The 23,734-nt window shown below is 37.0% G+C and overlaps 1 protein-coding gene across 1 annotated transcript; it reads left to right on the top strand.

Moving 5' to 3' along the window:
- Positions 1-14,995: 14,995 nt before the first annotated feature.
- On the top strand, positions 14,996-21,041 carry LOC113309891 (peptidyl-prolyl cis-trans isomerase PASTICCINO1-like). Its single transcript, XM_026558411.1, has 20 exons — positions 14,996-15,350; positions 15,423-15,507; positions 15,928-15,997; positions 16,177-16,274; positions 16,441-16,563; positions 16,663-16,695; positions 16,790-16,848; positions 17,167-17,251; positions 17,466-17,624; positions 17,986-18,043; positions 18,172-18,320; positions 18,462-18,559; positions 18,681-18,750; positions 18,925-18,984; positions 19,235-19,291; positions 19,448-19,516; positions 19,675-19,752; positions 20,205-20,306; positions 20,420-20,491; positions 20,579-21,041. The coding sequence occupies exons 1-20, from the start codon at positions 15,274-15,276 to the stop codon at positions 20,867-20,869; spliced, it is 1,893 nt and encodes a 630-aa protein (XP_026414196.1). The 5' UTR covers positions 14,996-15,273; the 3' UTR covers positions 20,870-21,041.
- The last annotated feature ends 2,693 nt before the right edge of the window (positions 21,042-23,734 follow it).

Below are 23,734 nucleotides of genomic sequence, written 5' to 3'. Positions count from 1 at the left end.
AAAACTCTTGGGTATTTCTTTGGGAGACAAATTTATTCAACCCTATAAACTTTTCTATGTGAGACAGATTTGTGTCTCAAGTCTTCGACTTTGGGTCATAGCAACTCTTAGTTGTGGGTGAGATCAGCTAACGGAATCAAGTGCGTAGTATCCTGATGGGATCATATCCGTAAGGAGCGCAACAGTACCTTGAATCAGTGTGAGATTGATTAAGGTTCAACTACAGTCCAATCCGAAGTTAATTGGTAGTAGACTAGTGTCTGTAGCGGCTTAATACAATGTGGTGTTCAATCTGGACTAGGTCCCGGGGTTTTTCTGCATTTGCGGTTTCCTCGTTAACAAAATTCCGGTGTCTGTGTTATTTCTTTTCCGCATTATATTTTGTTATATAATTGAAATATTACAGGTTGTGCATTTAGACCAATCAATTAGAATATCCAACCTTTGGTTGTTGATTTACATTGATCGACACTACATAATAATCAGGCTCACATATTTCTATCTGTTCGATTTGCTGATTACATTGTGAAACAGAGATGTTAATACTCTTTGATATACTTTACTCTAGATTGAGTCTGACTGTCTAGTTGATTCTCTAGAAAGTGTATTGGAGTAAGTCATCTCAGATTGCCAAACGAATTGTTGGATGTGGTTGTTAGACCCCCATATTTTCAATTGGTATCAGAGCAGGAAAACACATTAAATACCTCATAAGTCTGTGTTTGTAGCGATATGGTATGGACAAAGGTGTTATCTCTATAAACGTACCACCAGTCTTCGATGGCTCAAATTACTTGTGGTGGAAAATTCTATGCGTGCATTTCTTCAAGCACGTGATTTTCAATCATGGGTTTATGTAGTTAATGGCTATAATGCTCCCGTTGTGGCAGTAGGGAATGCAACCGTTCCAAAGAACATTGGTGAATACAATGTTGCCGAGATACTTTCTGCAAAGCAAAACTCCGACCGTTTGAGTGCCATCATACATGCCATTACCCCAGATCTCCAGCACCATGTGACTACGTGCACTAAGTCTAAAGATGCTTGGGATATCTCAGAAACCGTATTTGAAGGAAATACCAGTGGAAAGGAAGCTAGGATTCAAAACCTTAATTCCGATTGTGAAAACCTTTGTATGGCATATGAATATTCATTTGATGAGTTTAATCACAAAGTGTCTGAAATTTGTTCATGCATCTTGTGCATTGGGTAAGACTATTCCTGAAAAGGACATTGTGATGAAAATTCTCAAATCGCTGCCATCTAGATACGATTCTAAGAAGCATGCCATCGTTGAGGGAAATAACCTTGATACTCTTTCCAAAAGCACTCTTGTGGGAAATATTAAATTACTTGATCTTGATCAGAATACAGTCAGAATCTTTGCGTTCAATGTTGTGACCATTGCAAGCAAAACTTCTAGCTTGGCATGAGCTGATGAATGTTGTTCTAATCATGTTGATTTTAATAGATCACTGATTACACAAAAAATCAAGGACATGGTAAAGAAAAGCAAAAGATCCGAGAGATCATATTTCCTCTCTATTGTTTCTGATGATTCAAGTCAAGAAAAAATATCTCAGTGTTCCAACACCTACTGTTGAAGAGAGTATGAAAAGTTCAGTCTTCTCGGCAGAAGCTCTATCTAACTCAAATTCCAGCGAATGCGAGTCGGATACTGAAATCCTAGAATTTCTGAATTAATATGAAGAAATTCATCAGGAAAATATTCAACTAAAAGAATTGTTGAATAAACTTGAACCTCGTCACTGCAGGTGAAGACTCTTGAGATTGACTGTCTTAATGATGAGTTCACCAGAACCCTATTTCTAAAAGAAAAAGAGATCAGTTCTCTCAAGTGAGACCTGCAGAGGTTGTCAGGAAGCTTAAACAAAATTTTAATAATGTTATTTGGTCAAAATTCTTTTGGAAACACACAAGGTTTAGGGTTCAAAAGTAAGACTGTATGGACAACAAACTCAAACGGTTCTGGAACAAAAAATCTTGAGCGTTGTGATAAACATGAGTCATCTTCACAAAGCAAGCCTCCTATGCTCTACTCCTTTTGTGGAAATACAAGTCATATCCAAAGTAAGTGGTGGAGATTCAAGAGGAACTGTAAAAGAATTACCAAACTTTAAAATGACATGCAAAAAGATCTGACTCTGGAAAAACAGTTAGGGACTCTTGGGTATAAGAAGAAATCCAAAAGAATCAGAGTTAAACGAGGTAAGTCCGTTTACACAATAAACCTTGAAACATCACCCGGTGACACAAGATGTGAACACTGTGTTCACTCTATTACTATCTAAACCATATTAATAGATCATATCCTTATTTTGGACTTGAAAAATAAGGATTACTTAAAGGTTGATTCAAGTCGTAAATCTTTTGTTGATTTTTTTGTTCCATTTTTTTTACAAGTAAATATTTTATTGCTAAAGAGTGGTAATGGATCATGAACTGTGGAGACTTTTCAAAGTCCTTTAGGGTTTTACTATCCTAGAGTCTATTTATATTCACTTATGAACATTACTGTTTTACCTTCTTCTCTAAAGATACAATCTCATGGCCCTTATAACTAGAGGTACCACGAAAAGAGATGTTATATAAGCAGTTAATGTGTATCTAAGTGAAGGAATTTCTTCCGCGAAGAAAATGAAGGCGAAGAACACAAATGATGATCCAGGTTCCTCGTCTAACTGCATGTTGTCTGTTTGTCATTCTGATAATAACTTTAGGGCTATGGTGAAGGATTTCATCGGGAAAAGAAATGATTTAAAATCTCTAATCATTTCTTCTATAAGAGATATATCTCACTATGAACAAATGTTGTCTCTAACAAATAACACTCTGCGTGAACAAAAAATAGAACTTAGTGAGTTAACTGATACTTCTGAAGATTTTGAGGAATTGAATGATCCCATTATCAATATCTTTTTCAATAATGAGAAGGAATTCTCTGTAGATGCACTAAGAAATCTTTACAATGTCTAGTAAATCTTCTTTCTCGTGTTTCTAGAAGAATAACTAGGGTTTGGAATAGCCATTATTGTGAGTACACATAGCTATGTCCAACGATTTTCATCTTCATGTTTTTTGATTTAATTATTTAAATTCTAAGTTTTTGGAAGATGATTTTTGCAATTTTAATCTTTATGATTTTATATATTGCAAATTTTTATGGGATATGTTGTTTAGTTCCGTGAACCGGTGACTTTCCCATACTTGTTCAAAAGTTATCTTTATTATGTCGGTATGAATGTATTGATAGAAGATAGAATGAACTTTTGACATTACAAAATTTAAAGCCTTTTATGTCATTATTTGATGAAAGAAAGGATAAAACTTTTGTTTACAATGATTAAGTCTATTACATGTCATTGTGTAAATGGTGATGAAAAATAAAATGAATTCTTGTCTATTCTGCAGTATTAGGTCGATCTCTGATCCACATTTTTGTGCATATACTGTGTTGTTTCGTAAGGTTTCTTGTGTTTGAGCATAAACTATTGAATTGATCATTCTCTTATTATTAACTCAGTTTTTGCTCCGTAAGGTTCCCCATGTCGAGCATGTCCAACTAAATTAATCATTTTCTTGTGATTATTTTAGTTGTTGCTTCGTAAGTTTGCTTATGTTGAGCATGACCAATTAAATTGATAACTTTTTTTTGGTTAATTGGGTTGTGTATTCCAATTAAATAAATCATGGGTTTTCTTGTGATTAATTTGGTTATATTTTTCGATTGAACTAACCATGGGTTCTCTTGTGGTTGTTTCAATTGAATTCTTTGGATTCAAATTCATGATTTTTCATGTGATTTGGTTTTGTCCAAAAGAAATACTTCTTTTCTTGTAAAAGCAAGGTCGCCTTTGTTGTTCCTTCGGGAATGACATTTTATGGGGGAGAGTTCATTTTGAACTTGTGCTTAATTGCCAAATCTTTGTGGGGAGTGCGGCTGTGGAATATTAGGGGTTATATTGAATCTTTATTAACTCCTTGATGAATGCATTTAGCTTCGGCTTTATGACGACATCTAAATAAGTTGGCATGTTATTCTCTTTTAGTCATGAAGTATCTCTGTGAAAATTTCATGAGGATCCCACTAGTTTTCGTACCTTTGCCAATTTATATTGAAAAAAAGGGGAATAATCAATGTGTAGTGTGATACTACAAATACATATGGTTTACGGATCATTATGTAAGGGGGAGTGGTTTTCATGTTGAGATAAAATATTGACTAAGGGGGAGTGATGAATATCACCATAGTATTGTTGTCAAAGTTGTGATACAATTGAACTTTGATGTTGTGTAATAATACTATGACATTGTATAACAATGATTGATAGCATTTTGTTTTCTCATTGTTATAGCTACGGATCTTCAACAACTATGATGTTGAACTTACAACCTTTAGGATCATGGAGTACTTGGAAGTGACGAAGATTTCGAGTCGCGTTGAAGATGCCAAGGAGATCAAGCATGTGGATGGGAAGCTACAATTTTTATTATTTTGTAATCCATATGTATTGATAGTTTTGTCACTAAAATTGACAAAGGGGAGATTGTTAGAGCATTGCTCGGTCGAACTCGCATGCGCTGCTATCTCAAGCATGTTTGTCAATGTTAGTGATCAAAACTATAACTCTTGATTTCTAGCCTATTTTTAGATGTCTCGGACTAGGATATAGATAGTGTAGTTGAGCTTAGATCTCTCGGCGTTCATCTCTTGAAGACGAAGAACTATTAAGGCGATCTTGTGGAGCTTCTTCGACAAAAGTTGTAATGACCCGTCCCTCCACCGATAGTGTCCCCACTTAGTCACTGCGGTTATCCGGCAGTGTGGGGTTTTTCAACGGGCATCGCTGCGGTAATCCAGCAGCAACTTCCCGGATGGCTACCCATCCCTGAATTACTCCCACCCGAGCACGCTTAACTGCAGAGTTTTCTGCCAACTCTGGAGCTAATTGTGCTGAAAATACCTCAGTATAATGTAGACGTTCGTTGCCTCTTGTGAGACCAGTATCTAGCTCAACGCCCTAGCATACTCCCTCACCCGAGCACAAGCGAATGACCCCTAGTTGTATCCCAACTAACACCGATATTGTTCCCATTTATTCACTACGGTTATTCAGCAGTGTGGGATTTTTAAGGGCACTTGTGTGGATATCTAGCAGCATCTTCCCGAGAGGTCACCCATCATGTGACTACTCCTGAACGAGCACGCTTAACTGAGAAGTTTTTCCCACAACTCAATCAAGTGTACTCATCAGGCCTCGGTGTTAGGAAAAGACAAACCATTACTTATATTCCAATCGGCCAACCACTGCCGAATATCGGGGTATTACAAAAGGTATGTGGAGACTTGAACTCATCTATCACTTGGAACTACTATTTCCTATATTGGGACATAAGTCATGTTACGATATATTTTTCTCTATACACATTTGAGATTTCGATATGAGTATATCTCGCTTACATATTTCTCGAAATATGTGTTGGTAAGCTTTCGCTTCAAACAAGTTCATCTTATATCATGAGAAAATTTCCGAGTAACATCTTACATGGTTTGTGTGATACAATCATTTGATGTAGGCATGAATTTTTCGATAATGATTATTTTAATATCTTAAAAATTTCTTTGATGCTAATAGTGTGTGAAAACGGCTATTGTCATTATATAAGAATGTTTCAATGATTGAAATAAAGAGTTGAGGATGTAACCATCTTTGGATATAAGCGTATATAGTATATTCGCACATTAGTATATGAATCCATAAACTGGGAGACAAGAGTATGCATATGTGTGTATGCGAAATTGGTGAAGGAGACAAGATAAGTGTGTGTACTCGTACGCATACTGGCGGAAGTTTTCGAACCGAAAATATCTGCTGGCTTTGGGAATTACAAACTCCTAATCTAGTCAACTTAAGTATGCGTACTGACGGAAGTTTTTGAACCGAAAATTTTTGCTGAGTTTGGACACTTAACAAACTCAAATCCAGTTGCTTAAGTACGAATACCCGTACGCATATTTAAGCTGGTTACTTTGTCAAATTGGTCAGTTCATGGACTTAAACATTTTAAATCATAAGGAATGCAATCTTTGCAAACCGTTGCTATAATGTTCATGATTGATTCAAGTGAATCAAACCGATTTGATTTCGATTGTGTTTTCTATACAATTGAACAACTATTTAACTAGTTTCATTTGAGTCATTTGAACTAGTTATGGTTAAGATGGATAAGGTTGATATGAGAGTAATCATATGGCTAACCTCGGTTAACTATTTGTGAACCAACCTGGTGTACACGTTTAGGTACGGTTACATAAACCTAAATGAGAGGGTACATTTCATTTGTGTGTAACAAGCTAAGTTTGATCTAACGGTTGAAAGATATTAGCTTGGTTAAATCAGGTTTTCATCTAACGGTGAATATTGAATGCTTTGTTACCAAGATTGCAAACCCTGATTTGAAAACTATATAAGAGAACTCTAGCAACTGGGAAAACTAATCCCCACACCTTATGTGTGTTACTAGTTGCATAACTAGAGTCGATTCTCCTTTAACCTTAGATTTGTTCTCGAGACCCTGTAGGTTAACGACTTGAAGACTTCATTGGGATTGTGAAGCCAGACCCAACTATTATCTTTGCAGTTGCGTGATCTGATCTTGCTGTTTCTATCGTGTTGAGTGCAATTGGAATAATTGGCTCGAGATTTTATGTCTCCGATAGGAAAGATAGAAAAGTAATCACAAACAAACTTCGTCTCATCGTTTGTGATTCCACAATAAATTGTTTCGCTAGTTAATTAAGTTTATTGTGTGGTGACTGATAATTCCAGGCTGTTCTTTGGGAATATACGTCTGGGTTATCAATTGGTTCATGCTCACCTTGATTTATCAAAAGACGGAACAAAAACTCTTGGGTATTTTTGTGGGGGACAGATTTATTCAATCCTATAGACTTTTCTGTGTGAGACATATTTGTCTATCAAGTCTTCGACTTTGGGTCGTAGCAACTCTTAGTTGTGGGTGAGATCAGCTAAGGGAATCAAGTGCGTGGTATTTTGCTGGGATAAGAGACATAAGGAGCGCCGCTGTACCTTGAATCAGTTTGAGATTGATTAGGGTTCAACTACAGTCCAGTGTGAAGTTAATTGGTAGTAGGCTAGTGTCTGTAATACAGTGTGGTGTTCAATCTGGACTAGGTCCCTTGGTTTTTCTGCATTTGCGGTTTCCTTGTTAACAAAATTCTGGTGTTTTTGTTATTTCTTTTCCGTATTATATTTTGTTATATTATTGAAATATCAAAGGTTGTGCGTTTAGATCAATCAATTAGAATATCCAACCTTTGGTTGTTGATTTACACTGATTTACACTTGAACATTGGTCTTTGGTACCGTTCAAGTTGTTTCACATAATAATCAGGCTCACGGATTTCTATCTGTTCGATTATCTGATTACATTTTGAAACAGAGATATTAATACTCTTTGATATACTTTACTCTAGATTGAGTTTGAATGTCTAGTTGATTCTCTAGAAAGTGTATTGGAGTAAGTCCTCTCAGATTTCCAAACGAATTGTTGGGTATGGTTGTTAGACCCCGCATTTTCAATATGGAATAAAGGATTAGCGTACCTGTTAGTCTTATATGTACAGTATATTACCACAAACTGGTGAAAACATCTAGCTAAGTCCACAAACCTGGGGTGAACAATAAAAAGATCTATTACCACTTCACCGTCACATCTTTTAAAAATCGTGTAATCTTCCTTTTTGGCCAATGCTAAGAAATGATGTATGATTGTCCTTCCTTGGGTCTCTTGTTTTTTCAGTTTTGCCTTAGCATTATAGATTGTCCTCAAATGAACTGCAGTATTCGGGTCATCTTGCTTTATCATGGAGAGAACTTTCTTAGGAGGATTTAATGATCCCGTTAGATGCTTGTGTAATTCGAGCTGTTTTTCTGTCAGAGCCGCAGGAGCTGAGTATCCTATTAAGGAGTCTGTAAGGGCATGGTTATGGAAGCCACACTTGATTTTAATGTTCCATCGTCCATCGTAATCACAAGAACAAATTAACTTGAAAGGGTAGTTAAGTTTGGAGGTGCTGATCCTTTTCCTTTTTAATGCATTCGTCGTCTTTGGAACATAATATTTGGCTTTATGACTCTTATAGACACCACTTATCGAAAAAAAAAGTTCAATCCTCGATCATTTTTCATTACATACAAGTTTTCCAGTCTTTGTACCGGGGTCAGAAACGATGGAATAATTGTGTTGACGCCCTTTACCAACACACCAAGCTTTAAAATCTTCTTTAGAGTGAAACTACTACAAGTACAAATTTGTTTGAACTTCAACATGTTTGTCTGTCTGTTCAACCAAAATAATTAAGAATTTCAACTTACCTCATCTTCATCGGGAATAAAGTAACGAGAGTAATCCTCGAGATACAGCTGCATAAGGAGATAATGACATCCTGAAATTAAGTGAGAAAAATGTTGGTTAACATCGAAAAATTTGCAGAAAAAAAAGCTATATCAGGAATTGTTTTCCATAAAAAGTTTCTTAAATTTCAGTTACGAACCGTCGCATAAACATAGAGAGGCTAAAAATGAAATTTAAGTGACAACGAACGAGCTCAATTTTTTTTATATATAAATTATAATACAAAGAGATCGAAACTGAACTAAACTATGTATCTTTTCTCCGTCTGATATAAAAACGGCATAAAAGAACTTACTCGTCCCATATCTTCATCTTGTTCATTCGAAGGAACCGCACAATCCTATTTACCATTACTTAAATCATCAAATGTTATACAATCCACTTGTATTTCATTGTCTTCCATTAACACAAAATCACCATTGTGTTTACATAATTATTTTCCAACATCTTTATAATTACTCATTTTAATAGCTTTGATGGATTAGAAAGGATTGTCGATTACAAGATGTGATCTTCAAGTGCATCTAGGTGATGATCTTCTTCTCTTTTGTTCTCATGAAACTGACCCAGCTTCTCAAAAAAAAATAAAAAATAAAACTGACCTAGGGTTTGCTTTGCCGATTTTAAGTGCTTGATATTTTCTCTGAAAGGAGGGAAAAAAGTTAGTGGGAGGCCAATTTTGGTATTTAACCTTTCAATTTATAAGGAATAACTTCAATTTTTTCTAATAACCATGTTGAGTCACCTAATATCCCCCCCCCCCAACGTAATTCCTCCCCCTAAATCAGGATTCATCCTTTAACCTTCCTCCATCGTTAAGATAGAAAAAACAGATGTGATTATGTTCGTACCAAAATCCAAACACGGTGCAGTAACAAGAAAAAACAAAAATGCCGGAAGTTCTTTTCTTACTCATATTATATCATGGAAGTGTAGATATAAGGACGTCTTGGGCCAGAGTTTGGTTCAAACCGCTGATTGGAATTGCAAGCAAGTAAATCTTGGGCGTGTTTTATTCTATTGCTTTGCCACAACACATTATCTCGTGTAGTCAGACTATATTGATTAGGAAGTTGCTTCTTCACGGCGTCTAAGTATTTTACTGCCAGTGAATGCATAGAATGCATGGGAGAAGGGGTAGTATTGTCGAAACTAAGTGAAGAAGAGAAGTCACAACAAACCTGGTTGAACTGTTGAACAGCGTACTGACATGTGGGGCTTGGTCCGTCTGAAGTGATAGTGTTCAAAATGACTCGTTTGAGTGGCTGCCTTTGGAAATGGGAGGCCAAGTAACAATAATGAGACGTATCTGACATAGTGTAGATTCCCAGTCCGCCGTCTCGGATTGGAAGAGTGGCCATCCGATATTGTAAAGGGCCAAAGCCAGCACCGTCAGCAGTCATTAACGGTCTAAGATACCGAAACAGGTGGTCGTCATAGTGTGATTTGTCCTGATCCAAGGCTAACAGATTTGTTGTATGCATGGGGAAGTACAACTTAAACACACCCGAATAGTTGCGCAACAATAGGAGTTCGCATTGAGGATCTTTAAGCGTCTTGACAATGTCCATCGGCTGAATCGTCCTGTCTACCCTCTGCATAACCATGTCTTTGCAAAAATGAAGGTTAGGACTGACTGGCCCTCCCAATATTTGACCCTTAACGAAGGTCTGTTGATGTTGTTAGGGAACACGTCTGCATTAAGGCTTCTCGGATCTGTCAGTGGCCAGAATACTTCGGTTTTGTTAACGTTAATATGAAGACCTCTGGAGATTCCTTCACTCTGGATGATGCGTAAAGCTTTGGAAACTTCCACGGTGTCGCAAATGATCGTACCGTCATCCAAATACCAAGCTTGTAAGTCTAGGCTACATTGAGATGCAATCTCCTTCACGATAGGGTGTAGCGTGAGTGCAAAAAGTAGGGGACCAAGGGGATCTCCTTGTTGCACACCTTGAGATGAGGAGATAATGTTGTCGTTGTAGTATAGCCTAGCTGGGTGTGTGTAGCAGTATTCAACCCAATATGAAATAGCAGGGGATCAGATAAAGATTTCTCTAATGAGTGCAGTTTTGTCGACCATGTTAAATGCGTTGGAGAAGTCAACAAGTAGCATGGAAATACCACTCACATTACCTTTCAGATCCAAAAGCCTGTTAACTGAGGGAACGATGCTCTCACCACCGCACGACACTCCAACCCCAAATTGAAATTCACCGAGGTATGCCGCTATCTCCCTTCCAACGCTTGAAGCATCCAGCTTAGACACTAAATGTCTCCAAATTGTGCCTACTGCAATAGGACGCAGTTCACCACCTGGTTTCTGTAGCGGAGTGAGTGGAGCACTCGCAATGTATTCGCCAAGGGCTGAGGGGCAACGACCAGCCAGCTAAAGATTAACCACCTTGGTTACAAAGGAGAGTAGTTCATCTGCGATGGCATTGGCAGCACCACTCATTGCATCTAGAAGATGCTGAGCTCTTAATCCGTCTCTCCCGCATGATGTTCCCTTGGGGAAGCTCTTTATAGCCTTTAGAACTGCTGTCGTGTCGACCGTGATTGCATCGCAAGGAATGGGCTCAACAGGAATGGAGGGTGGATGTGCAGAAGGGTGCTTTTGCATCAATTCAAGCAGAGTAGCATCGTCACAGGGAGCAACACCATTAGATGAGAGCACTCTAATAGCGGCAGTATAATGTCCATATGACAGTTTCTTTCTGCAGGCGTCTAGGTTAGCAAAGTGATGAACACGCAAGTGTGACGCATTTTCACCCATAAATACATTAGCTGAGACTCATTTTATCATTAATAAACTTGTTTTATGTGTTTTCAAGGAAATAAGCTCTTATGGAAAAAGTTGCTCGAAAAGTGGTTTTTGGACCCCCGGAAAAAGTATTTAAGGCACCCCGAAGGAGTGTTAAAGGTGTCCCAGAAATGTGTTGGAAACACCCCCAGAAAAAGTGTTAAAGGCACCTCAGGAAAGGCGTTAAAGGCATCATCATTTTGGATAGGGGCACCCCCAGGCAACCCAGTTGCTAATGGGCAACCTATTTACTATTCAGCACCTATTTCTATCCACATTCCGTATTTGGTTAGGGACACTTCATCTTCATCCTTTTCATATATGAAATTTGGCGGGAAAGAATGGCAGTGAATTTATAGAGGGACTTAATAGGTGCTGAAACTTAATCGCTGAAACTTCTTGGGAGGACTTGGTTGGGCTTAACAGGGATGGTACAATGATTTGATTCAATAGAGTTGGGCTAGAGATTCGGATTCGAAGAAAACAGGGAAGTCAAAACCCGAGAGTGTTGTATTGGATTTAGAAGTTTCCTAGGGAGATTTAATCGCTAAAATCCGTTGTATTGGACCTGTTGCATCTTAACAGGACTGGTAAGTCCACCAGAGCTGGTAAATTTGGGCTACATCGTCGGACAGACGAAATTAGGGCAGTTGATGCGTGGGAGATTATCACGAGATTTTTGGATGATACGTATTGCATGGGAGAATATTTTCTTCTTCATTCAACAAGATTCGACCAATCAAGCCAAGTTAAACAAGGAATTCCAGCTCAGAACACGCGTGTGAGTAGATAAGGAAGATTTGGGTTTAATCTCGTCAAACAGGGGAAGAAAACATACTGAGTATTTTGTGGTTAACTTTTGCTTATTTTTGGAGATTTTCAAGGGTCATTATGTCGAGATATTTTCTCTACCTAATTAGAAGAGATGGTGACGTGTTCTGGTGATAAAGAAGGAAACAATTACGTAAAAATGGATGAAAATATGCCGAGAATATTTTGTGTTTGCTGCCGAGTAATGAAAAGATATTTTGGATTAATGAGAAGTTTTCTTGGTCAGAAGACGTATAAATAAGTTTCTAGAGTCGAAGGGAAGATCATCGAGAGTTGGGGAGAAAAACCGAGAGTTGCAGAGCAACTTCTCTGCTGCTGCAGAGAATAAGAAGACAAGAACAACAGACACTTCTGTCCTGTCGTTAAAACTGTCGCATGTTCTAAGCTTAGCGACAGTTCTTCTCGACAGTTGCCATATATAATTTTCTGTAACAGCAACTCCAGCAACAGTTCATTGTAACGGTGGACTCTGTAACACCCAGAAAGCGTTGCAAACTCGTTGTATTATTAGTTTTCTTTAATAAAAACACCATTTGAGCTATGAATTATATTTTTGAGTGTGTTCTCATTATGAGAAGCTAAACCCCAACACTGGGTTGATGGAGGAAGCCGAACTTCATACATGGGTGAATTTGTTTTATTTTCTATATGACTTTTGCACTAATTAAAATAGAATTATGATTTGAAAAAATTAGTTATCATTTTATTAGATAGGTCATGCTTGCTTAGATGTTTGATGTTCCATGCTTACGATTTATAACTAATGTTTGGAGAATCTACTTTGGCAAAATAAGAGTCGATGTTCTTTTATTTATTGAGCGATAATTGTTGAAAATGAATATTGAGCCTTATGTTATGAATGCGGTGAAATCCTAGACCTAGTAGCTCTCGCTTTTATTAAGCCTTAAAATTTAATCTTCACAAGTCTTAGAGTTCGAATCTTTACTACTACAACCACATCAAAAATCATATCACACAGTCCTGCGATTTTTTTTTGGCTTACGCACTCTTGTGCGTTTGGGCTGGGCTAGCAGTGCGTTAATCAATGTTATGCAACCATTGGATTCCCTCCAGTCAAGCAAATCTTGGTTGATAGATGCAACTTGCAACTTTTTCTTGTTACCTGATCGTTCTTCCGAGGAGATTTTAGGGGTGTACAACTTAAGAGTGCATATGGGGAGCGGTAATAGTTTTATCCAAGTGGACATCTCCCTGGGGTTGAGAATAATAACATCCAAACAGGCTTTGAGGGTTCTTGAGAATTGCAACCGGCAGAGAGGGGGAATATTTACGATAGTTGTGAATTGTCGTTGAAAAGCTTCATTAAGCAAGTCCAAAGAAATATATAGAAAAGTATTATCTACGCTGCTGGGGGAAGGTGTTGCAGTAACAGCTGCTGGAGGTTTGACAATGTCAGAAATCAGAAAATCGACATGCCTGCCATTAGATGGCCCTGGAATAACTATGTTGTTGTATTTGCATGATTTCTTCCATGGATGCAGGGTCATGCAACGTCTACAGATCCAACAACGCAGTTGTTGTAATACACGTTCCTATGATGTGTAGATGTTCCTGTCGGTTCTCAATCAGTCTCTACATTGTTGCTTAGCGAATTCAGAAGAAAAATGTCTATCATTGAGATGCCTTTGGAAGGAACTATGGACATAACCTCTACCATTAACGCCGTCAGTACATTCATCAAAACTACGGAAAGGGCAATGAATACGATTACCCTGGCAAGGCGATGATTGTGTTAGAGGGCTGTTGCAGGCAGGTTCAGGCGAGATAGAAGATGCAGTAGGGTTTGCAGATGAAACACAGAATCTTCGAGGCCTAGGCATGGTAGTAACTGCAAGTAACTGTCGAACCAGTCCCAAGATTGTAGATATCGGTAGGCAAAAATAGCATCATTCGAAAGATATTAACAAGGGGATTGGAAATTAGAGGAAAATTTGAAGAAAAATTGTGAAGAAATTCTCGACATTTTGCCAGGAAGAGAATTCAGGCCCAAAAAATCGCCCGGACTTTCTCTCTCCCTGCCCTTTTTTATTGCCAGGAAGTATAATTTTTCTTAACCAAATTATATCTATAGTAGAAAATAGTTACTCAAAATATATACAAATATAATGTCTAATTATGTATAAGTCCCTTAAAATAGAATAAAATTAGAATATTAAAGGATTACGTCTGTTTTTGTCATTTGTTACAACTACAATAAGTGAATATATATTTTACCAAACACAATTTAATCATTTTCTTAATTAGCTTTAGTTTTTAGTATATAGTTTACCAAACACTTAACTGTTTTTATTAAACACCACAGTAGAAAAACACTTTTACAAAAGACGTAGCATTAACAAACCAAGCCCAAGTCAACTCTGTCCAAATAGATATCTACTCCATTCGGTTAGCGGATTTAGAATCCAAAATGATAGACACACAACGTTGTGTGTAGCGTGTGAGGGAGGGGTGGGACCCATTTCTGCCCATCCCTATCCCAATGCAGAGAGGGTGACCTTTCTGCTGTTTTTGTCATTTGTTACAACTACCACAAGTGAACATATATTTTGCCAAACACAATTTAATCATTTTCTTAATCAGCTTTAGTTTTTAGTATATAGTTTACCAAACACTTAACTGTTTTTATTAAACACCACAGTAAAAAAACACTTTTACAAAAGACGTAGCATTAACAAACCAAGCCCAAGTCAACTCTGTCCAAATAGATATCTACTACATTCGGTTAGCGGATTTAAAATCCAAAAATGATAGACACACAACGTTGTGTGTATCGTGTGAGGGAGGGGTGGGATCCACTTCTACCTATCCCTATCCCAATATAGAGAGGGTGACCTTTCTGCTGTTGGATCCCCTGTCGGTGTATACAACGTTGTGTGTAGCAAAACTGTTTAGAATCGATCACATCGGTTATAACGACGAGCGTAGGTCATCCATCTAAAATCTATTTTTGTCTAGTCAACTCTTGTCATATAATCCACGGGATGAAACAAGCCGCTTCTTGTTTGTTGAACAAACACAGTCTCTGGGGATGAAACTCCGCATAAACTCAAAACAGAGCTTTATAGTTCGATTGAAGAATATAATTAGGGTTTAGAATTTAGTACTGCACACCACCATCCCTGTGTAACCTAAAACTCATCAATATCTTTACTTCAAGTATGATCAATGAAGATCAGGATCAAGGATTTGCTTCTAAAAAGAAGAAATCACCGCTTGATGAAGAGAATGAGAAGAGGTAACCATATATTTGTAAATTTTTGTGTTTATTGAGAAAGATTTTATCTTAATTTTCATTTGTTATGATTAGGAGAAAGAAAATTGTGGAGGGAAGTTTGATGAAAGCTGAGATTAGACCTGGAGGTGGTACTGCAACACCTGTAGATGGGAATCAGGTACATATACTTACACTCATATTATTTTGGTCTTAAATTGCAATAATTGAGAATAGTAATGAAAGACTGACACTATTTTAGGTGTAAATTCTTCTTTTTTTGAAGAACTATTATTAGTTTAGCTTGATAAGAAAACTCATTGGTTTGGGAATTCACAGTCATTGATTTTAAAAACAGATCATGCTGTATGAAAGTCATATATTTAGGCTGAAACAATATTGTCAGAGCTAATCGTACAAATTAAGTACATTGATTTACTTATTTGAGGATATTTATTTGTTTTTGATACCTTTCACTGGGTATTTAAGATTGAAACTTACTGACATGTGCAAAGTGGATTTTAGTTTCACGAGCCACCGTTGGTATATCAGAACAAAAGTGGTTGGCTCCTAATGTTCTTGAGCTGCATGTGTTATGCAGATTATTTACCATAGTACAGTTCGAACGTTGGAGGGCGTTGTTGTTGAATCTACAAGAACAGAATGTGGAGGTAAGTGTTAATGTTGTCTCAAGTGTTTGATCTAGAATCATAGTAGTGTAAATGTTTACTAATCAATTTGTTTCCAATTTGTTATAGTATTGAAATTGACTACCTACAGAAGTGAAACTGAGCATGTGCATTTTAAGGGACTGATTGGTTTGATTCGACTTCTGACCCTCTTGTAATAGGAAAAGGTTATCCGGTAAGACAAATCCTGGGAAAAAGCAAGATGATTCTGGGTCTTTTAGAAGGAATTTCGACCATGTTGAAGGGTGAAGTGGCAATGGTATGTGTGGCATTATGGTTTACATTGAAGCTGTGTTCATATCATTCACAGAACATTTATTTGTCAAAATAAAACGTTTACCAGAGGATTTCAGAGTTACGTGTACCTTCTATTCTTGGTGTTTCTGCTCTACAGAACAACTTTTGTTCCCTTTTTCTTGTTTCAGTTCAAAATGAAACCTGAAATGCACTATGGAGAAGTTGATTGTCCTGTTACTACTTCAGAAACCTTCCCCAAGCATGATGAACTTCATTTTGAGATTGAGTTATTAGATTTTTCTAAAGTCAAGGTGTGTAGAATCTCCATGAAACATCATTTTACTTTTCTCTACCTTCTACGTTTTACTGTAGGTATGGCTTTCTGAACTTGGTTCATCTGTTGTCATCAGGTCATTACTGATGATCTTGGAGTTGTAAAAAAGGTATTGAAAGCTAATGTAGTGTTTACTCAAAAGCTGCTAATGAAACAAGTGCTGATAAATAAATCTCCTAATTTTTTTTTCTTTTTTTCGACAGGTTATAGATGAGGGAGAGGGATGGGAATCCCCAAGGGAACCTTATGAAGTAAAAGCATGGTAGATGCTTTCTCCTTTATATTTGAAGTACTCAATAAAATGAAAGTGTCCAAGTAGTTGCACCTTGCAAATGACCAGCCATATACTTTGTTGGAATCTCAAACTTTAGGATGCAGCTTTTCGTCTTGTTTTAGTTGAAACGGGGGTAGTACGGAACATGAAAAATGTACTTCTAGTTGGGTACTTTCATGTTCCTACAACAGTGCTACTTAATCTATCCTTACTTTGTTGGAGTTTAAAAGTTTCTATTAGCATGATTTTATAGTCTTGTATTCCTACATAAAGTCTATCCTTAAATGTATAATGTCTATTTCTCAGCATTTCCGCCAAGGCGAGCAATGGGAAACTAATTGATTTGAAGACACAAGGAGAACCATTTTTCTTTACTTTTGGAAAAGCCGAGGTTTGTAAAGCATATATACACATATGTGCGAGGTTACTAGATTGGTTATGCATTCTCTGTTTCCTGCATATAAAGTAGTCTCCCCGCTAAATTGCTTATCTAGATAGAATGCATCAGCTGGCTGCAGAAAAGTTGTCTGTATATGTTTCTTACTATTAATCCAATACTTCTGTTTTCCCTTTTCTGATGTTTTTGTTGGTTATGTTTACTTTAGGTACCTAAAGGTCTTGAGATGGGCATTGGAACAATGGCGCGTGGCGAGAAAGCAACGATATTTGTTAGCAATCATTACTTAACTGAATCTTCTTTCATGCCGGATGTAGTAGGTTTCGAAGACGTCCAGTTTGACGTGGAATTGGTTCACTTTATTCAGGTACTTCTGTCTCCTCTCTTAATTTATCTGCTAAAAAATTGGGATTTGGCATCTGGTTTTGAATTTCCACCTTATTTGCATGACTGTTTATGAAGTTAAACTAAACAAACATCGGATGGAATATTGGAGAGTTTTCTTAGAACACCCAAATTTTACAACCTGATCTGGATGTCTGGTAAACTTATCTTTTTAAGTCCTGGTTTAAGTTTTAACTTGGTCTCTTTTAAGATATCTCCTTCCAGTGGAATGTATTTTCTACCGAACCAATTTAGGAGTATTTAGAAGGCATTGCCTTTTGTGGGGTTATATATTTCTGTTTGTACAAGTGAACCTAATATAAATTTTGGGTTACATGCCGCAGGTGAGAGACATGCTTGGTGATGGCCGTCTCATTAAGCGTCGTATTCGTGATGGAAAAGGTAAGGCTTCCTCTTGGGCTTTTCATCCTATACTTCATCGAGTTTCTTCAAGTTCTTATATTGCATTTCTGATTTCTCACATAATGAATCACACATTTATTCTCCATCAAATTCTTGGGTGCTATTAGGTGAATTTCCCATGGATTGCCCTCTTCAAGACAGTCTACTACGTGTTCATTACAAGGGTATGCTTCTTGATGAACAAAAGACAGTGTTTTATAATACACGAGTTGACAACGGGGGTCAGCATGTGGAATTCGGTTCAGGGGAAGGGCTTGTGAGTTTTTTCTTGTGTTGTTTTCACTTTTACTTAATTCATTAAAGAAGTAGAAATTTAATGCACTGGGACATGAACTGATTAATTTATTCTTTGTTCTATATAAAAGATACACATCTTAAGTTAATTTTTGCATAATAGGTGCCTGAGGGGCTTGAAATGTGTGTTCGCCTGATGCTTCCTGGAGAGGTAGCTCTTGTTACATGCCCTCCAGATTATGCTTATGACAAGTTCGCAAGGTTGGTTTTCAAAGTCATGGTTTCAAATGTATATTTTTGTTTCACATTGGATCGTTACATAATGGGAATAATAAAACTATCACAAGGTAATTGATTATTAGTTTTTTCTTTTCAAGACCAGGCCTGCAACTGTTCCTGAAGGTGCTCATGTTCAGTGGGAAATTGAGCTTCTTGGTTTTGAGATGCCAAAGGTACTTTAATGCTCGTCCCTGTAGCTTTGCACTTTAACAACTATTCTTAGAGTTTGCAAGTTAATGCATTTATATTTTCTATCAGATATTGTTGTCCAAACTCTCTAGCTGTTTTTTCTTGAGTATCAGTAACTAGATATTAACACTATCCAAGTATGTTTATTACTTTTGCAGGACTGGACTGGGCTAAGCTTCAACAGTATCATGGAAGAAGCAGACAAAATAAAGAGCACGGTAAGAAGTTAGCTTCCTTTCATATCATCCCTTCTATGGGATTCTTTCACCATATCTGGTTAAATGAAGTGCTCCATGATAACACAAGTCTGTTACTGTTTTAGCTTTGTATAACCTTCCAGTTCCAATGGATGTGTAAGTTGATTTACATAATATTCATGTGATGTTATAATATTTACTTGACGAAGTATTTAAGGTGGAATTGTTTAGATACAAAAACTTGACTCCCCATTGATCTTTCAATCTTCAGGGAAATAGACTTTTTAAAGAGGGAAAGTTTGAACTAGCCAAGGCGAAGTATGAAAAGGTATTTGCAATTCTCTTCTTTCTGTCATTTTTTTTTATGGGGATGTTTTGGTTAGTCACTCAATATGGATGGGGTGGTAATTTTTGTCCAAGAAATCAACTAGTGTATGTTGTATATTATCATTTTATATCATAAACAGATTTTGTACTTTAACAGCTGCTTCGAGAATATAATCATGTCAATCCGCAAGATGACGAGGAAGGGAAAATATTTGCGAACTCAAGGGTAGGGCATTCCTGAAATTTATTGAAGAATCTTTATATGCACATACAGATGTATCCCTTTTATCTTCCCATTTACATGACGATATCTTCCATTTACATGACGATTGTGGTGGATAGAATTCATCTTCTTAACATGATTTTTTTATTTGATGATTGCAGAATTCTTTGCATCTAAATGTGGCTGCTTGTTACCTGAAAATGGGAGAATGCAAAAAATCTATTGAGGCATGTGACAAGGTAAATAGCTCGACCAAACAAATATTGAGGATTGAGCTGTTTAGCTTGTTACTTATCTAGCTACTATATTCAGTTGTGTGTTTGTCACTGTTTTATGTGTTGAGGGTGACAGTCATTTGTTAGATTAACTTGAAATTCCATGTTTAACTGAAATAGCAGTCTGTGTACACTTTTTGAGTTTCTAAGTACAAGGAAGGTTCTATTGACATGCTTGGAATGACATTATGCTTACAATTTTGACTGTCACTTGATTGTAACCATAATATGTCATTGGAACCCTCCTCTTCTCTTTAATTATAAAGGTCAAGTAGTTTTAACACGGTTGGGTAGTACGTAGTCAACTTTGCATGATATGATTCATACGAACGCACCCTGAGTTAGTTCCCTATGCAGTAACTTTTTTAAGTGTGTCAAACATATGGAATCATAACTGGGTATCTGGACTTGTGCAGGTTTTAGAAGCAAGTCCTGGACATGTGAAGGCTCTATATCGTCGTGGTATGGCGTACATGTCAGCTGGAGATTTTGAGGAAGCAAGGAGTGATTTTAAGAAGGTAGTTGGTACACTCCTTTGTTTAGTTTTCATTTGCTTCCTAGAAGAATACTCTTAGCTTCCCCATACTTCAGTTTGCAGAATCTGAAAACCTATTTTCCTGAACATTGTTAGATGATAACCATTGACAAGTCCTTGGAACCTGACGCGACAGCAGCTCTTAAAAAGCTCAAGCAAAAAGAACAGGTTGGTAATTAGTTACTCATTCTTATAATTTTGCTTGTAGCTTCATCACTTAAATATTTGCATACATAAACATTTGTCGTGAAACAGGAAGTAGAGATGAAGGCTAAAAAGCAATTTAAAGGACTGTTTGACAAGAAGCCTGGGGAAATTGCTGATGCTGGAACTGAATTGGGCAAAGATGAGAAAGCTGAAAATGATGAAAACCTTAAACGTGACAAGGATGCTTCACATCAAGATCAAGAAAAGGAAGTCGAAGAAGAGGAAGACGAAGACGAAGAAGAAGCTCCACAGCCTCAAAGAGGTTTGTTCGGCAGGATTTGGCCTGTTGGTAGTAGAGTATTTTCTGCACTTGGTTTACAAAGATGTTCCATATTATAACGAATTTACTGCTGTTATGAAATTCGATCATGAAAGGATCCAGTCATACTCAGTTTGATTTCGATTTACACCTCTAGACTTAACAATGATGTTCCATATTATAACGAATTTACTGCTGTTATGAAATTCGATCATGAAAGGATCCAGTCATACTCGGTTTGATTTCGATTTACACCTCTAGACTTAACAATGCTTAGATATTACTTTCCAATTAGGGGATTCATAGCTTAGTTGAAGCGGGAGAACTGCAGTCCCCTTTTTCCGGAAAAGAGGACTAGGCCTCAATCACTCATGTTGAAATTTCTCCCTTACAATCCCACAATAGTTTGTAAATGGTTATTAAATTTGGATTCCAGAATTGGAATTGAAGGTTGTTCATTAGGACTCTACCGTTTCCCCGTCTAAACTTGTCTACAACCATGCCTAATACAAAAATTTGAAAGACGAGTCACTTCTATAGTATCGGATCTACTTTTCAAAATAAAATCCAGAGCTTTATTCGGCCGGCTAAGCTAGGACCTTTATATGGTCATATCTTTTGTAAATTATAAGTGATCAATAGATATAAACAAATTGGATTTGGTGTAACCAATTTTTTGGTGGTCGTTTTTTCACTAGAAAAAATTGTTCCTCTCTTTCCGTTCTTTCTTCTTCTTTTTTTTTTCTTTTTGAAGCATTGAATTTAATTAATTAATAAAACGGAATAACACGAGGAACATGGCTCCCCTGGTGTCATTTAAAATATTTTGGTGTCATTTAAAATATTTTGTTTCAAAAAATTTGGAACCGTATGTTCCCATATTTTAGTTTGCAATACTTCTTTTTGGCTATTGTCCGCCGCATGATTGTCGAGAGCGTCCGCTGCCTGATTTGCTTCCCGATAATTGTGTAGAATTTGGTGATAGGGAATTTCCTCGAGTCGATTGGTGATTTCAGCAAGCATGTCTCGCAGGTACCATGAGGCTCTGCCCGTTGCGTGATGAAGTGAATAAGGGTCTGTGAATTTGATTCAACATAGATTTTAGTACATTGGTAAAGTGTGACCGTTCTCAACGGCATGAGTAGAGCCATGTCTCTGCTAGCAAAGCTGTTGTGATCCCTAATGTAGAGCCATTGCAACAATAACTGTTGTTTTCGAGTCTCTGCAAATAAAACCTCCCTCGGCAGGTCCGGGGTGCCCGCAAGCAGCGTCGTCAGTGTTGATTTTAATCCAGTGTGGCTCATTTGGTTTCCATCCAACTTAATCCGGATGAAGTGTCCCATGTTGTAGCGGTCATGCCGGGTAGTAGTGGAGGTAGCACTGAATTTGCCCGATTATATTCCTGGTGCATTTGGTTTACCCAATTGTGTCCCTTTGAGTTCAATTACTATAATTTCTTACGGATCCTATTTTTAGGGGTATAATTGGAAAGTAAACTTTAATATAACATATCTAAAAATCCGTGCCTTGGAATTTTACAAATTTTATCTCGTTGGAAAGGTTATAAAAAAATGTACGCAACGAGTACAAACAACAATATCAAATTTAGAGTTTTTCCGAAAAATTCAGAGGTATTTATTATTTTAGGCACAATTTTAGAAAATTAAATGTATATCCATTATGCAAACCACCACGAATGATACATAGGTAGCCATATTTTGGTTTATGCATTAACTAATTTTCCGTTGCAACTAATAAAACGACTCCCTCCGTGTCAAGAAAAATGATACTTTCAATTTAGGTACAATTTTCGAAAATTCAATGCACAACCATTTCGCAAACCACCACAAAGGATGCATAACACATCAAGTATGCATACTTGTACGCATACTTAAGTACCCGGATTAAGTTTGTTTTCAATGCACAAACTCGATCAGAAATTCACGGGACGTGAACCCCCGACAATACGGGTACAGCTACGCGGAATTTAGTTCTGGTTATCCTGAGCAGCAAAGTACGCATACGTTGGTTCAAGGATTATGGACTTACACAAGTATGAGTTCACATACAATGTTTATATCCATTCAAGGTTATATATTCTAAACTCTCATTTAAATCATTGAAACATTCTTAGAGGATGTTAAATAGAGGTTGCTCACACACTATTCTTCATCAAAGCGATTTTCAAGATATTGAAATAATCAACATGACTTTCGTCACTTGTAAAGATGAACTTGAACAAAGCGAAAGCTTACCAACACATATTTTGAGAAATAGATAAGAGAGATAAACTCGGATCGAAATAGCAAATGTGTATAATCGAAGTCTATATAGCAATACGACTTTTGTCTCAAGATATGAGATAGAGTAGATAGACTTTCGAGTGATAGCAAGTTCAAGTCTCCACATACCTTTTAGTCGATGAAGTTCCACCAGTTCCTTGAGTAGTTCTTCGTCTTTGTATGATGTACGCAGTGGAGTCTATAACTCAACTACACTCTTTCGATCCTAGTCTGAGACTTACCTATAAATAGACTAGAAATCAAGACTTATAGTTTTGGCAACTAAACTTGACAAACAAGATTGAGATAGCAACACTTGCGAGTTCGACCGAGCAGTGCTCTAACAACTTTTGCAACCTCCCTTTCCACAAAATCATCTCGAGAAAGAGCATTAATCTCTTCAAGACTGTCAAGAACATCAAATCTGAGATTCTGATTTATCAACCTCTTTTTGAAAAGACCCAAAGTTCTCCATTCCTTATTTTTAAATGAATATATTTATCCCTTGTAGTTTCCTAGTTAAGACATCTACCAAAAAACTTCAAATTTGACCACCAAAGTTACATTTGAACTAAAAACCAGGATGGAATAAGTACCAATTCTCAAATCTAAAAGGAGGTTTTGTAAGATTCCCACATTTCAGTCCAACAAGATTGGAGTGCG

Source organism: Papaver somniferum, chromosome 9, assembly GCF_003573695.1.
Source record: "Papaver somniferum cultivar HN1 chromosome 9, ASM357369v1, whole genome shotgun sequence".
Classification (NCBI taxonomy): Eukaryota; Viridiplantae; Streptophyta; class Magnoliopsida; order Ranunculales; family Papaveraceae; genus Papaver; species Papaver somniferum.
This window is presented reverse-complemented; position numbering and strand designations above follow the sequence as displayed.